General features: G+C 49.3%; 1 protein-coding gene across 1 annotated transcript in view; it reads left to right on the forward strand.

The window, feature by feature from the left end:
* The window catches only part of LGR6 (leucine rich repeat containing G protein-coupled receptor 6), a 151521-nt gene that overhangs the window by 99418 nt on the left and 35900 nt on the right, over positions 1-16203 (forward strand). Inside the window, exon 6 of the mRNA XM_069875745.1 lies at positions 7464-7535. Coding sequence (XP_069731846.1) covers positions 7464-7535 — 72 coding nt within the window. The remainder of the gene's footprint in view (positions 1-7463; positions 7536-16203) is intronic.

Genomic DNA, 16203 nt, shown 5'->3' on the forward strand with positions numbered 1-16203 from the left:
GCATAAAGGCTTATTTCGGAGAAATGCTAAAAGCAACTTGAGAAATGTCAAATAAGTAGTTTTCACCCGCAATAGTGCTCATTCTACAAGGCATCCCATGACCATCATAACGCAACCACTTCATTCAGCTTCAATAGCCGGCATGAAGGAGGAGCTGACATTTGGGATTTTACTTCAGTCTCAAAAGCACGCTGCTTTCATTCTGGCTTATCCCATACTTTGAGTGAGAAGCAACTTCTTAATTAAACAGGCAAGCTCAAGAAATAAAAGTCATTGACCATTAGGTCACAAGGGAGAGAATAATGTCCCACCACAGACAATTGGAGGGGACCATATGTGTGATCCTGCCAGGCACTGTGGGACACGATGCTGAATTTCTGTGGGATTGCAAGTGTTTGGCAGAACCGGCCCCATAAATCTCTCCTGTGCTTCCATGCATAATCTTGTCAGCGCGCAGCCAGTGGAAAGTCACCCAGTGTTCTTCCTGCTTTGGACTCACCCAGCCAAACTGGGAAGCGCATGCTCCCAAAAGCCAGCCCAGCCAGGCAGTAAAGTTTGGGAGGAGGCTTTTCCTACTGGGATGCAGCTGATACATCCTCTGCAAGTGCCTCAGTTTGCATGTAGATTGAGAAGAGCTGGCTGCTGCCCTAAACATCTGGAAAGTTCTAACCTGAGAGGTATGAAAGTGAGCACCTTGGGGAGGAGAGCCAAGGGCAGATGTGGAGGAGCACAGGAGAGCCTGGTGGATGTGGCTGACCATGGCAGAGGGCATGATCTTCCCAAATGCAAAGTTGTGCTTTTCCTCCTCCACACACCTTGGGCCTTTGGGAGCCACGCAGGTGATCATCCTGCACTGACACAAACCACCAGCATCAGAACATCCAAACCTCAGCCTGCAACCGGCTAAAGGATTCAGTCCCCGCTAATAAATTATACCACCGCTGAGGAATTCCCTGATCTTATTCCTATTGATTTCTGCTGCAGGATTCTTAACTAGGGCTGCAGGGTGATCAGCAAGCAGAGCCTCGTGTATTTCTGTGAAGTCTCAGTAATTGGCATCATCCCTTCCCCAGCTTTGACAGGGACTTCACGTCCTGTGATGCTGGCTCTGTGCAAAGGGAGACAGCTTGTTTGATCCGTGTGGCTGATGCGAATGGGACGCTGAAGACCTATCTTATCTCCGAGTCTGACCTATTCAGGACAGAATGTGTCTTAGCATCTACAAACAGAAATAGTCCTGAATATTTTTCAGCTGATTCATATGAAGCAAAGGGTTTTTTGCAAAAAGCATCTTCTTTATGCAGCATGCAAGATTTTTCATTTAGAAGTGAGCGTCTGAAACCCCCATGCTGCTGTGCTGACAGGCTGATAAAGTGCATGACAACAGTTCTCGTTAGTGTCCCTCATCTCCTCTGTCAGCTGAGTTCAGCAGAGAGTCAACTCCCAAACCAAGAATGGAGTAAAATCTCTCATGGATAAATTTGGGAATCACAGCCAGGAACTCTGCTGATGCTGCAGATGCATCCCTGCTGCCACATCTCTCAGTCTGACACATCTTCCTTCCTGGTGTCACAAAAGGAGCTGTGAGCACTCTCAGCAGAGATGCTGGGATGTGGATGGGACACTGAGTCAGTGACCTCTCCTAAACAGGCCAGGCAGTAAAAAGCTCTGCAGCCCTGTAATGACAAACCCAGCTAAAGAAAATCTGTAGGTAGTTCTACTTTCATCACATAGCACAGAATCTCTTAAGTCAGAGCAAATGAGGTCAAACCCCAGATCCTTCTCTGTTTGTGTCCAAAGGGAGCCTTATCTCCTGGAAACCCCATTGACTCAAATATTCTTGCGATGTTGAACACCCCCTTGTGAAAAGGAGGCATTTGTGTCCTCACATGCAGTGAGCTCAGAACCAGTGGGTTAACCTGGCCCATAATGCAAAAAAAGATGATCCACTCCTCTTATCTGGCCCTGAACCTTCTGTGCCTGCACAGAAATCTGTCAAAACCAAGGACTTCGGGAAAGTTGCTTTCATGCTGCTCCCAGTTAGTTTTGCCTAACACCTCCTAATTCTTGTACTATTTCTACCTCCTCCGTGCCATCTCTGTGTTTGTTACTGTCTGTCATACCCTCCCTTCATTGTGGCTTCCCTACTCCCCAACCAGCTGGCAGCTCTGCAGTTGGTCTGTGTACCACACTTATTCCTCTGCACCTTTGAGATGGAGAGACAGGAACTATAGCAGAGGCAAAAATTAACATCGAGTTTATACGATGGCATAATGCTGTTCTGTAGCCCATTTTCTCTTTTCTAGTAATCCATATAAATTTATTTGCTTTTTTGACAACTACTAAACACCAAGACATCCTTCCTGTAGATATTTAAGAGCCTGCTACTGTATATGCTCATGTAAGAATAGTTTCCCCCACCTTACATCACTTTACATTCATGCAACCTGAATTTCAGTTGATGTTTTATTGTCAAGGACAAGGAACTCGCTTGCAAGTTCTTCCCTCCCAAGTCACCCAGCAAGACCTTCCAGCTGAATGTGTTGAGATCTGAAGGCAGTAAATGAAGGAGATTTAATAGAATTTCTCTTTCTTACATTTTTATCACATGAGGACATGATGCAGCTCTCTCTAACAGCATGGTTTAGTGACTAGAGGTGACAACTAGTTTCCAAGACTCCTGGGTTTCTATTCCCATTTTGGTCCTTGTTTTGATGTCACCCCAGCCAGAACTTTCCAGAGGAATCACTGATTTTCAGTGCCCTCCCTGCCTGGGAGCAAACATCAAACTCTCATCCCTGTTTTCCATGAGAGATGAGTGCCAGGAGTTTCAGCTGGTATCTGTGGGACTCAGAGCTCCCCAGCACAACAAACCCCAGCCTGGGAGATCAAAGTGTCAGAGTGAGCCCGTGCATCACTCCCTTCACCTGTACAAGGGAATCAGCAAATCTCTGAGAAGTTCTTGGGAACCTTGGTGTTGGTGGGGAGTGTCAGGCATGTGCAATCCATTATTACTAAGAACAATATTGCCTGGAACATCTGGGTTCCATTCATGGGCCTTTTGATTTGCAAACGTGCTTTTTCTCTCTGAGGACCAAGCATGCTGCCTTGGCAAAAGTGAATTTCCCTCTTCAGTGCTTGAAGAAGGAGTGATTAGCTCTCCAATGCACCCCTGACCATGTCATTTCAGATTGAGCTTTATTCTTCACCAGACAAGTCTCATGCTGTTCCCTCACTGCTGGCAATAATCGATGGGAATTTGCACCATTTATGATTTAGGTTTGTCTGCTTATCCATATCCAAACTGAGGAAAAAGACAGTTTCGCCACAACAGAGCCAGAAATTCATCATGGCAATGGCTGGTCCAGCGGGACAACTCATGTCGTGTCAGATCTGGACTTTGTTCAGATCATCAGATGTAAATTTCTGGTGGAAAACATTTGCATTTGTCCTTTTTGAGAAGCAAAAATGAACTTATTAGAAATTAAAGCAGCGAAGAATCCACCACTTGTCTTTGTAGTTTGTTCCAGTGGTTAATCATCCTGGTGTTAACAAAAAAGAAAAAAGAGCTCATATTTCCCATTTGAATTTTCTTTGGCTTTGACTTCAGACATTTGTTCTCATTTTTTATTCCACTAAATCACAGAACCATTTTAGTACCCACTTTCTAACCAGGAAGGCTCCTATACATTACGCTGCACTCACCCCCTTGATCTTATTTTTAATAAGCTGAGCCTCCACCCTAGGTTTTTCCAGCACTTGGATCATTTTTAATGCTCTTCTCTGCATCCATTCTAAGTTTTCACCATCCAGTTAACAACGTGGGTACCAGAAATATATTTAGCCTTTGAGACCTAGTTTCACCAGTGCACGATGCATTTCCCTTTTCTTGCAGCCCACTCTCCTGTTCATGCAGACGAGCAAATTTCTTGCTTTCCCTCATTTGTCTGACAAATAAGTGAGGTGCCCTGTCTCCTTAGAGATGCTGCTTCCAGACCTAGAGTTCACAATGCTAACGCCTGTGTTGACTGCCTCTCCCTTCAGTATGAGACTGTTCTCCAGGATATTTTAATCCACTGGAATAATATATGGAAAAGGGATTGAAATTAAAATGAAACAAACTCTGCTAGGAGCGCAGCAGGAATGGTCTGGGAAGACCTCATTTATGCCCGATTTATGTTAAGAAATTTCTGGCAAGGACAGATTATCTTCCTTCTAGAAACTGCTGTGAAGGTTTTAGAGAACACAAAGGAGTCTTGCAGGGTTGGGCTTTTTCAGATGTGCTTCTGATGTCTCATCACCTGAGAGAGCAACCAAGATGAATCATCCCTCTCTAGCCATTCTGGACGGGCTTATGGACACATGGAATTCTGCAGCCACTGGAGTGCGTGCTGCTTTGCATCAAAACACGGCTCAGGTTCACCTGACACAGCATTTTATATGGGGCACGTTCTCTGCCCTCCTGCCAGAGGTGTGTCGTGAAAACTGCTTTGGAACAGAGACCCCTGTTTTCTAATCGGGGTCCATAACTGAAAAACAGTCTACATGCCAGCCCACAAAAAAGCAATGACTGCCCTTCTTCCCCTTGGGCAAAGCTACTCTCATGAGTGAGAGACTCTCCAAACCCAACCTCATTCCGTGGCGCTGGCCTGAAAAGGGAGATGCACAAATATTAAATCTCATTGATCTTACTGAGGACGGCGGTGGATACGAGCTCCAATAGGAACATTAAGGGCTTAAAGACTTGGCGTGTTTTTGCATCACAAGAGGGTTGTTTACTGCCCAGAACCAAGTATCTCAAGCTGCTATCAAACCAGCTGTAATTTACAGGGCAGAATATAACGTCGTGTGGGCTGAGCTCAAATTGAAATACACTGATGATGTTGCAATTCCACTTGTTAAAATTTGTTTACTAGAGGAGAAAAAAAGTCAAGATGGAAGAAAGGGACATCTTTTCAAGTGTTTACCTTTCCAGCTGTCTTATTTCTGTTGTTGCCATGTTGTTGAGTAACAGCTCTAAAGTTCAGCTTGGACAGCAAATTATTTTATGACCCTCATAATTTAGTCACCAACAAAGAACATGGTTCTGGTGATTTCCATTACTCTGCCTCCAAACTAAGCCCTTTAGAGCCAAATATAAACACAGCAGGTGATTGCTTTTCTATTCTGTCTCCTTGCCTGACTCCAGTGATAGCAGGCAGTTGCTCAGTATGTCTGAGCTTCAACAAGGCGTCCTGTGTACCGCCCAGACAGAGCTCCAGGGAGCTCACATCTCTGGCATTCAGCATTTTCTTCTTCCCTACACTGTCCCTTCGCAGCAGAGATATGGGGCAAGGGCTTCCTGTGGAACCTCCTGCTGTGGTTACAGAGCGAGTCCAGATCCAACCCCCCAGTTTGCCAAATGCAATATCCAGTGCTCAAAGGGACACAAAACTGTTGGCACCATCATGCACTGGAAGTGCCAAGTGAGGTAAGGGCAACATGATCTGAAGCCATCCCATGTCATTTGATAGAGGAAACCATCTGGTCTTGAACTTCTTTTCTTGTGACAAAGAGCAATTTCTCCTGTAAGATTCTGATTTTGATCTCAGCTTCTTTTCTCCTCTAGGAGTCACAATCAAACGAGTTTTCTTGCGGGCAACTTCCTTTTCTTTCTTCCCCTTTGCTCCAAGGAGCAAACGATTTTTTTATCACACGTCTTTTCCCTCCCTCCCTTCCCCTTCCTCTGTTTGTATGTTCTCATCCCGAAGATAAACATCCCTCTTTGGCTGGTTTCTGTTTTGCAAGCCCCTACCAGGCTGCCCTAAAGCCTGGCTGTTCCTCCACTCCCAGCTCCCTCCTGCTTTATGCGAGAATACTTGGCAGCAGGAGCTGCCTGTACTCAGCCAAACAGCTCACACTTGAATCCAGGTGGAGCGAGAGGTTTTTCAAGCCAAGACAGATTTAGATCAAGCAGCAAATAATGAAAAAGTCATTGATCCACCTGCCAGTATGGAGTCTCCCTCAGGGTCTTGGAAGGAGGCAGCAGAGTTGGACAAAGCTGGTGTATCCCTGAGCGTAGGCAAGGGAACAAAGGACCCCAAAGGCAAGTAGTGTGGCAGCAGATGAACCACATGGCAGTCTGTATTAAAGAAGACTCTGAACTGTAAAATGAACTGATGGAAAAACCTACACTGACGGAGAGCAACTAAAGTATCCAGCCCCAGAGGACCTTACCTCCTCACTAGTCATTTATCCACATGGATCATCCCAGTGCAAGAGTGGACATCACGAATGTGCTGAAGAGCAGGCTGGTAGAAGTGCAGGCTGGGCAGCAGTGAGTTGCCTTCTTCAATTTTTCAGCAGGTTTTCCTCAGGCTGCTCCAGGGTTTCTCTACACAAGACTCTGAGTTGCCCTTGAGTGGCATTTCAGAGTGAGATGCACAATGAGCCATGTGGCTCCCACCAGCTGTAAAGGAATCCAGATGGCAAAAATACTCTGATGTGCACACAAGCACAGTGTCTGACAACCGGAGAGGACGGATCCAGGAATTAAGGCGTTGGGTTTGCAAAAATCTGAGACGCGGGAGTAAGGGTCCTATGGAAACAAAGAACCCAGCAAACTGGACTCCAGGGGAACTCATCACCTGTGGAGCATCCAAGGCAAAAATACTCCAGGTGGCTTCACAGGGGCCCCCAGCACATGGCTTTCTAGCACCAGCATTAAGGCTGGGAACTCCAGAGCCCTTAAGCACTAGATGTTCATGGCATGTAGCACCAGGACGAAGTGGAACAGGGGAAAAATTGTTGCCTTAGGGTAGAGAATGTGCATCAGCCTGTTGCATGGCCTCTGCACTTCACCCAGACACTCTGAAGCATTAAACCAAAGGCAACTTTCATTGCCATCAAACTGGAGCTAATCCAGGAACTGACAGCATTTTCATTTCTTTGCGAGATAATAAACTGTGACTAGCAGGATGATTTTTAACTTCTTGCTGCTGCTAAAGCTCTAAGGAATCTAAATATGACTGTGTCCTCAGGTAGCACCCAGCGCCTATGAACAACTGTTGAAGCCACGCAGCACTTTGTAGGATCAGGCTCAGTGGCAGGTGAGATCTAGAGAGTTGCTTGACACTTCTTACCTGAGCACGTTCATCCAAAGTCACCCAGGAGCTGTGAAGTAGAGGTCTCAGGGAAACTCCTATGTCAGCCTGGATTTCTCTGGAGAAATGGGAGCTCTGTAGCTGCTCTGCAAGCACTATTTCACCTAATTTGAGTCTCATGAGGCAAAAGAGGGGATCTTATAATACCCCTTGTCTTCCCAGACCAGGCTGTGCTCAACTTGCAGGATGTCATAGAAAGGTTTGGATTGGAAGGGACCTTAAAGATCATCTAGTTAAAAAGAAGTATGGCTCTTGTCCCTAGATCAGACTGTCAGGCATGTCCAGGTTCACCTCCACTGACTGTCTCTGTTTTTTCCACAGGCACCTGCACAATAACCGGATCCAAAGCCTGGGAGCCAATGGCTTTGATGGGCTGCACAGCTTGGAAACCCTGTGAGTCACCTGTTTGTTCCTCTGTTCTAAAGAGCTCATGTGTGTTCATCTCCTCCAGCACAGCCCACAAGAAAGGGCTGGTGGTTCTGGGTCAGCCCGACTGCCTGGTCACTCCTGCACTTGGGGCACAACAACCCTGGGCAGCTACAGACTAGAAGTCTGGCTGGAAACTGCCTGGGGGAGAAGGACCTGGGGGTTTTGGTTGACAGTGACTGACCAGGAGCCAGCAGTGGCCCAGGTGGCCAAGAAGGCCAATGGCATCTTGGCTTGGATCAGAAATGGCATGACCAGCAGGGCCAGGGAGGTTCTTCTCCCTCTGGACTCGGCACTGGTGAGGCTGATTCTTGAATCCTGTGTTCAGTTCTGGGCCCCTCACCACAAGAAGGATGTTGAGGCTCTGGAGCGAGTCCAGAGAAGAGCAACAAAGCTGGTGAGGGGGCTGGAGAACAAGAGGAGTGGCTGAGAGAGCTGGGGGTGTTTAGGCTGGAGAAGAGGAGGCTGAGGGGAGACCTCATTGCTCTCTCCAACTGCCTGAAAGGAGGTTGTGGAGAGGAGGGAGCTGGGCTCTTCTCCCAAGGGACAGGGGACAGGACGAGGGGGAATGGCCTCAAGCTCCACCAGGGGAGGTTCAGGCTGAACATTAGGAAAAAAATTTTCCCAGAAAGGGTCATTGGGCAGTGGCAGAGGCTGCCCAGGGAGGGGGTTGAGTCACCTTCCCTGGGGGTGTCTAAGGGACGGGTGGATGAGGTGCTGAGGGACATGGTTTAGTATTTGATGGGAATGGTTGGACTCGATGATCCGGTGGGTCTTTTCCAATCTGGTGATTCTATGATTCTATGATTCTATGACCGCGATCTGAGCATGGCTGGCTCCAAGCACAAGAACAGCAAGCAGATGCCCAGGGTGTGATGCTGCCTGGGGTGGTGGCAGACTGGACTTCGTGCCAGTGCAAGCTGGTCTGCATGTGCTGCTGCTGCAGAGGGGTCTGCACATGTGGCTGTAGCCACTGGGAGGGAACTCCAAGGCCCTGGACATGTCTGGTCCTGGTGCAATCCAGAAAGCTTACGTGCACGCCCCAGTCAGGGAGTGTCCCTACCATATGCACGTGTTCCCAAAGTGTCCTAAACACTTGACCCTCACTCCTTGCCAGGGAGAACTAGGAAGTGTGGTTCGTAGCAGAAAGAAGTAATGCTTCCCAGCATTCAAGTGCCACTCAAGGAGGAAGGGACCCTCTGTGCCCAGCATGGAGCCAGCAGCAGCCTTCGAGTGGGAACGGAAGCAGCAAACAAACCGTTGGTCTCTAGACAAACTCCTCAGGGCAGGACCTTGACACACATTGTCTCTCAATTTCAGACTGGCACGTCCTAGGGTCACCCAGAAGGGCTCAGCTGAACCATGCCAGGGATGATGCAGGATGGTTTTGTCCAGTGACCCATGAGTCTCCCCCATCTCTGTGCCTGTTTGGTTTTCTCTCCAGGCACTTCTGGTTGGCCCAGACCAATATGTGAGGGCAGAGTCGTGACATCCAGGCAGCACTAAGGTACAAAGGTTACTGGAGGGAGTGGAGGACTTGCTGGTGGGAGAAAAACCTGTTTGGGCTATAACCCAGGGAGATCATGCAACAACTTCACAGCTTACATCAGGTCAAACTTATTCTGCAGCCAAGGTGGTTAAAGCCACCCTGCTGCCCATGCCAAGCAGGATGGAGCTGCAGGGAAATTGTTGGCCACTTATTTACTGTGTGAAAGACTAAAGGGCTTCCACTACCCTGGGTGGACGAGGTGCTGAGGGACATGGTTTAGTGATTGATGGGAATGGTTGGACTCGAAGATCCAGTGGGTCTCTTCCAACCTGGTGATTCTATGATTCTATGATTGGAGTGGGGCTCTGCCTGCCTGTGTTCAGGCTCTGATGGCCCGAATGTCTACGTGTGAGTATCCCACAGGCCCCGTCCTCTGCGAGCTGCCTAAAGCAGCAAGAACAGTGCAGTGGCAAGATCTCCAGATTTGCATCCCACATTAAAGGAGTGTCCTCAAGAGAGTGGAGCTGGCTTCTGCTCCTTTTGGCCTGAGCATGTAATCCTCAACTCCAGGCCAGCAGATACTTCAAATCATAGATCTTTGAGGAACACATTGCTCCTCAAGTGCACTTCCCATAAAAGGGCAGGCTGAGAGAGTTGGGGTTGTTCAGCCTGGAAAGGAGAAGGCTCCGTGGAGACCTTACAGCAGCTTCCAATACAGAAAGGGGCTCTCAGAAAGCTAGGGATGGGCTCTTGATCAAGGAGTGCAGGGATAGGATGAGGGGAACGGTTTTCAGCTAAAAGAGGGAAGACTGGGATGAGATTTTAGGAAGAAATGTTTTGCTGTGAGAGTGGGGAGGCCCTGGCCCAGGTTGCCCAGAGCAGGGGTGGCTGCCCCATCCCTGGAGGGGTTCAAGGCCAGGTTGGATGGGGCTTGGAGCCCCTGATCCAGTGGGAGCTGTCCCTGCCCATGACAGGGGGAGGAACTGGATGGGCTTTGGAGGTTCCTTTCAACTCAAACCGTTCCTCAAGTCTATGATTCCAAATGGAGCCATCCCCATGGTGTTAATCTCCAGCGCTCATTTGCACTGCTGACCAAACCTGGACAAGCTTTGTGGCAAAAACCAGCTGAGCATTTGGCTGCAACAGCCCAAGTGAGCTGCTAGACCTGCATGTACCTACCACCTCTCAACTGCTGTGCATGTGGAGACTATTAAAGTTTCTGCATGTATGCTTTAATTCAAATTATGATTGTGTTCTGTTGACAGCACTTAGCACATTTTATTGGCTTGTGGAACAAAACTTTGCTCTCAGTTCCCCTGTGGGCACTACCTCCTGGAAGGCAGCAGGATGGCAAGAGTTAGTGAAGACAGAAACTTCTCCAGGGTTCCCAAAATGAGCATTTGTGGCCAGATACTGATTATAAGCCAGGTGTAATAGGTGAAAAACTGTAGAAGCTGAGAGAAAAAAAAATGTTTGGGGCTTTTCAGAATAGCCTAAGAAGTTTTAGGTACAGAAAAAGGGAAATGTTTCTTCTCATGGTCAGCTAGACAAGGGAACTTCTATTTTTATCAAAAGCAACCAGAAATTTTAGAGAAACAGCACTTACAGCATTGTGCAAGCTGCCTGTACACAGGCATGCTGGATGCCCACCCCAAGTCCTATCATGCCTGCAAAACCAGATCCCAGTGGAGCTCCTCTGTTCTTGGAGAGGGCTTGGCCCTGATATTTCAGAAGGACAGCAGATTTAGGAAGAGGTAAAGTGAAGCCAGATCATAGAATCACGGAATCATTAAGGCTGGAAAAGACCTCTAAGATCATCCTGCCCAACTGTCAACTGAATAATGGATGACTTCATGTTTCCCCTCATTGACCGGCAGCTACTGTGCACATCAGCCCTGCCAGGTACAGAGCAAGAGCAGCTCTGTGTTTTCCCTTGTGATGTGGAGAGGGGAAGGAAGCATGAGGGCAGGTAGCTGGGCTGAATGTGCAACACCTGCCAGGTCTCAACCAGTCCAACACCAGCCTGTAGATGGAGAAAGCAACTCCAAGAAAACTTTCTCTGTCAGGGCAAGATCTGGCTGTTCACCAGCCCCCTCGGCCTCCTTTCCTGGGAAGGAAACCTGGGCAGGCAAGCTGGAAGCAAGTCAAAGGCACACTGGCCAGATTCCCAGCAGGGTTTCAAAACAGCCTTGAAACCTAGTGAGATTCCCTCAGCAGTTCCCATAAGCCTGAGAGATGACAAAGATCAGCCCTGCAGGACTGTGGGAAGAATGGCTGAGCCATGAAGCCAGGTTTTAGACGGTCAAAGCAAGTGATACTTGGCATTTTTCAGCCCCCTCTCAAAGACACGGAGTAAAGCAGAGTGTCAGTGTTCTTACGTGACACATTCTTCCTGCAGCCCCTTTGGGTAATGGACTGGATCCTTCAGATAGGGCGTGAGCTCAGGGGGTGCCCCAGGGAGATGCAGTGGAGCAGGGCTGACTGAGCACAGAGAATTTAAATACCAGGGAAAGGACAACCCCAACCCATGGGCATGCCCAGAGCGGGGACTAAAGTGCAGTGGGGTGGGGGAATCCCAAGAGGGCTCTAGGGGTGGAGTGGGGTTGTGAGATGAAGGAGAAAAGCAAAGCTGTGCTCAGTTTAGAGCCCCTCTGCACAAGAAAGACATTGAAGGGCTGAAGCACGTCCAGAGAAGGGGAATGGACCTGGGGAAGGGTCTGGAGACCAGGGGTTCTGTGAGTGGTTGAGGGACCTGGGACTGTTTAGCCTCGAGAAGAGGATGCTGAGAGGAGATCTCATCACTCTCTGTAGCTCCATGAAAGGAGGTTGTGGTGGGGTGTGTGCTGGGCTCTTCTCCCAAGTAACAAGGGATAGGACAAGAGAAAATGGCCTCAGGTTGCACCAGGGGAGGTTTAGATTGGTTATTGGGAAAGATTTCTTCCCTGGCAGTGGTGAAGCCCTCGCAGAGGCTGTCCAGGGGGGTGGTGGCGTCCTCCATCCCTGCAGGGGTTCAAAAACCATATGGCCGTGGCACTTTGGGAAATGGTTTAGTGGGCACAGTGGGGTTGGGCTGACGATTGGACTGGATGAGTTTTGAGGTCTTTTCCAACCTTGATGGTTCTGTGATTCTACAATTCTATAAGCAAGAGCAAGACAGTCCAAAAGCTGAGACTGCTCTTCAGTGCTCCTGCTTTGCCTTGTCAAGCCAGCCCAGGAGCACACTGCTCTATAGGCTGTTTGTTGTGTGCTGTAAAATATCGGGTAGCACAACCAGCTTCCTGCCTTTTGAATGGAAGAATTTTAATTGTTACATTTCCTGATGAAGTTGTACTTAATTCCTCAGTCTTTGACAAGGTGGAGAGAAGGGGAGAGGGATTAGATTGTGCCTGTTCTGTAGCCTAAGTCCAGTACACTTATGGAAGAGTTGATGTAAAGTGAAATCAGCTGCAGCAAGGAGCCTCGCTGCAACAGAGACTGATACCTGGAAACATTCAGACCTTTCTTAGGGCTTGGGCACAGTGTGGTGGGAGACACGGCTGTGTTTTCAGCAGAGCAGCAAGAAAAAAATTACATCCAAAGGCTTGCATGGTGCTAATACAGGAGCCAAGGTCCCCACCACTGTGTGAGAACAGGATTCCTCATGGAGGGAACCCTGTGACAGGAATTTCCCCAGTGACACTGGTCTTGTGCCCAGGTTTTCTCCTTATCACCTTTGCCCAGAGAGCTGACCAGTGCCCTAAGGTCCTTGGGCACTGCAGGCAGTCAAAATGCAACCTAAAGGCTGATGAATGGTTGTCTCATGCCTTGTAGTGCTTGACTTTGACCTCATTAGATAGGTTGTGATAACACAGAACTTAGCCCTTTGCTTCCATGGAATAGATTGTCTTTACTGACAGAGGGGTGAAGCCCTGGCAGAGGCTGCCCAGGGCAGTGGTGGAGTCTCCATCCCTGGAGGGAATCAAAAATCATGTGGCCTTCACGCTTCGGGACATGGTTTAGTGGGCAAGGTGGGATTGGAGTGGATGAGCTGAGAGGTCCTTTCCAACCTCAGTGATTCCGTGATTCTATAAATGTTTCATGGATCAGACCTGGATGGAAGGGTGAATGCATGAAATCCCTCCAGAGAGCCAAGCCATGTGTGTGTGTAGCACTTCACAGACAGCCACGGGGAAAGCTATAATGGAAGTGGAATTTCAGAGCCCGGCTCCAAATCCTAGGTCTAAACACCAACATGCTTAAACCAGCAGGTCCAGGGAGGTTCTTCTCCCTCTGGACTCGGCACTGGTGAGACCAAACCTTGAATCCTGTGTTCAGTTCTGGGCCCCTCACCACAAGAAGGATGTTGAGGCTCTGGAGCGAGTCCAGAGAAGAGCAACAAAGCTGGTGAGGGGGCTGGAGAACAGGCCTTATGAGGAACAGCTGAGAGAGCTGGGGGTGTTTAGGCTGGAGAAGAGGAGGCTGAGGGGAGACCTCATTGTTCTCTCCAACTACCTGAAAGGAGGTTGTGGAGAGGAGGGAGCTGGGCTCTTCTCCCAAGGGACAGGGGACAGGACGAGAGGGAATGGCCTCAAGCTCCACCAGGGGAGGTTTAGGCTGGACATCAGGAAAAAGTTTTTCATGGAAAGGGTCATTGGGCACTGGCAGAGGCTGCCCAGGGAGGGGGTTGAGTCCCCTTCCCTGGAGGGGTTTAAGGGACGAGTGGACGAGGAGCTGAGGGACATGGTTTAGTGATTGATGGGAATGGTTGGACTCGATGATCTGGTGGGTCTCTTCCAACCTGGTGATTCTGTGATTCTGTGATTCTATGGTTCTATGATTTAGCGTTTCCTCCCTTTTCTGGTGTGCAAAGCAGATACCAGAGAGAAGCAGGCAGTGCAGCTGAAGGGGCGGAGAGGTTCCTGCATGGATCTTACCATGTCTTCCACAAAACCTTTCTGACAGCGCCCCTGGGCTGGGAGCTCCCCTTTGAAGAAAAGAAGGAAGTGGTTTTTCTCCCATCAGAATTGTTTCGCCCAAGCAGGGAGGGGATGTGGTGTGGCCGTAAGTGCTACCACACACACAAGTGAGGAAATCCATCGAGGCAACTCCTTGGCTCCTCTTATACGGGGCAGGCGGGGGACAGTGTGGCTTTCGGGTGCGGATGGGCTGGCAGTGCCAAGCAGCACCCTGGCATGGGTACATGCAGGGTCTCCCATCACAAAGGCCACCACACATCCCCCGACACCTGCTCAAGGCTCAATTCTGGGCCACTGAGGCAAAGGCAGCAAGGGAGAAATGCAAAAATAAGATCTATGGCCCTCCCAGTGGCCCTGTCCATGGGCATGGCCGAGTCCCCTAGGTACATGGAGCATGGGATGAATGGAAAATAGGGGTCAGGGTTCCTCCCTGCCCTGGCACGCGTAGCTGGACAAGACTCTGACACTGGCAGAGAGAGAGAAAATGTGTCTCGGCAGTGTCCTGTCTCCCCACCCCACAGCAGGGCTGAGGGGGCTCCTGGGGTAGAAGCAAGGATGAGAAACTACAGGCTGCTCCACAGGACCAGTCCAAAATCCCAAAGGTCTCTGGGCTATGGCCAAGATAGCAGGAATCTTCCCCGATAATGCTGCTCCTCTGCCTGGGCATCTCTGACCCCTCTCAGAGGCAGCCGTGATGGGGAAGTAGCTCAGAGAGGCCCCACAGCCCTTGCCCATCCCCTCTGCCTGACGTGACCCTGCTGCTTCTTACCTCTCCGACTTCTCCCTCCCCATCTGCAACCCTGCCAGCTCCCTGACTTGTCAGGCAAAGGAGATAAATCACTTGGAAAGAGCAAATCTCCGTTCATTTAAAAACCTTCTAATTTATTTTTTAAAAAAATATCACTAATAAATTAAAAACGTCTCCCAGAAGGGCTGAATCCAAAACCCTCTGGCTCCAGGCATTTTATCTGCCTAACCTTGCCTCACAGGAAATGCCTTTACCACAGGCTTTCGCAGCTCGCTGCCCTATTATCCAGGTAATTAGTTGAGTCTGTAAATGTAGAGCAGAGCTGGAACCTACCAACTCCTCTGGAGACATGGATTTTCTACAGGAGGGGAAAAAAAAATTATATAAAGTACACCTCAGGCAATGAAGGCAGGAAGGAGGAAATGGGAAATATCTCCACCATAGCTCATACAAGGATTGTTTAACCATTTTATGGTCAGACAGGCCTTGCTGATCTCCTGGAAAAATGTGCGCCACGTGCTACCTTGCTCCTCAAGTGACATTTGACTTCCTTAGCATGTTTAATTTGAAACCTTTTGGGCTGTCTCTTGTTGCTAATCCCAGCCCGTGTGATTCCCAAAGTAGCTGACGGGTTTGGCTTCTCCAACGTTGTTCTGTTCGCTGCCCTGAGCTGCTCTGTTCCTCCCTCAGCATCCTGAATCTCCAGCCCTGCTGTGTCAGTGTGGATTCCTGGGCAGCTCATCAGAGGCAGCTTGGCTCTATGGTCCCACGCTGTCCTGCCAGAGGAGAGAGTGGCTTCAGCAGAGGCTTGGGCTCCCAGATTCAGGATATGGGGAAAGGAAGGGTGAGGGTGGCTTTTTGGAGAGAGGGACCACAGCTCAGTGCCCTGGTTGCACGGATCCCCGTGTCTGGTCCAAAACCAGAGTTACAAAATGCACTGCCCACTCTGGTCATAGAGTGAAGGTGACTGTTCCAAACAGAGAAAGCCTTCTGCGAAAAGGAACTGGCAAATGCACCAAGCATTGCCTGGGAGCATGGGGACCAGCCGCTTCCCTCCTGTGGTCTCAATGGTCCAGCCAGTCCCTGTATGCTGCATCTCCTCCCAAGAGCAGAAGTCTGGACTGCTAGAACTTTGGCCTCAGTGATGCAGCTCAGGCTCTGAACCAGCCAGGTACCTTCCAGCCAGGTCTGAGCTTTGTCTGAACATGACCCCACGCAGACATGATATTTTGCAAGATTAGAAAGAAGAAAGACAGAGAGTGAAGCCAGCCCACGTGAAAAGGTAGACAAGATGTTTTCCATGTATTATGGCCCATCCCTTTCCCAGGACTCTGCCTGTTCTCCTTTTCCCCACCAAATCCTCATGCTACCTTTCCTGCCCCACTCCCCACCCCTGCCCCCCAGCTCTCCAGCCTGGTTCCCTGCTTTCTGGAGCCACTGAGC

The sequence above is a fragment of the Phaenicophaeus curvirostris genome, chromosome 24 (assembly GCF_032191515.1).
Source record: "Phaenicophaeus curvirostris isolate KB17595 chromosome 24, BPBGC_Pcur_1.0, whole genome shotgun sequence".
NCBI lineage: Eukaryota > Metazoa > Chordata > Aves > Cuculiformes > Cuculidae > Phaenicophaeus > Phaenicophaeus curvirostris.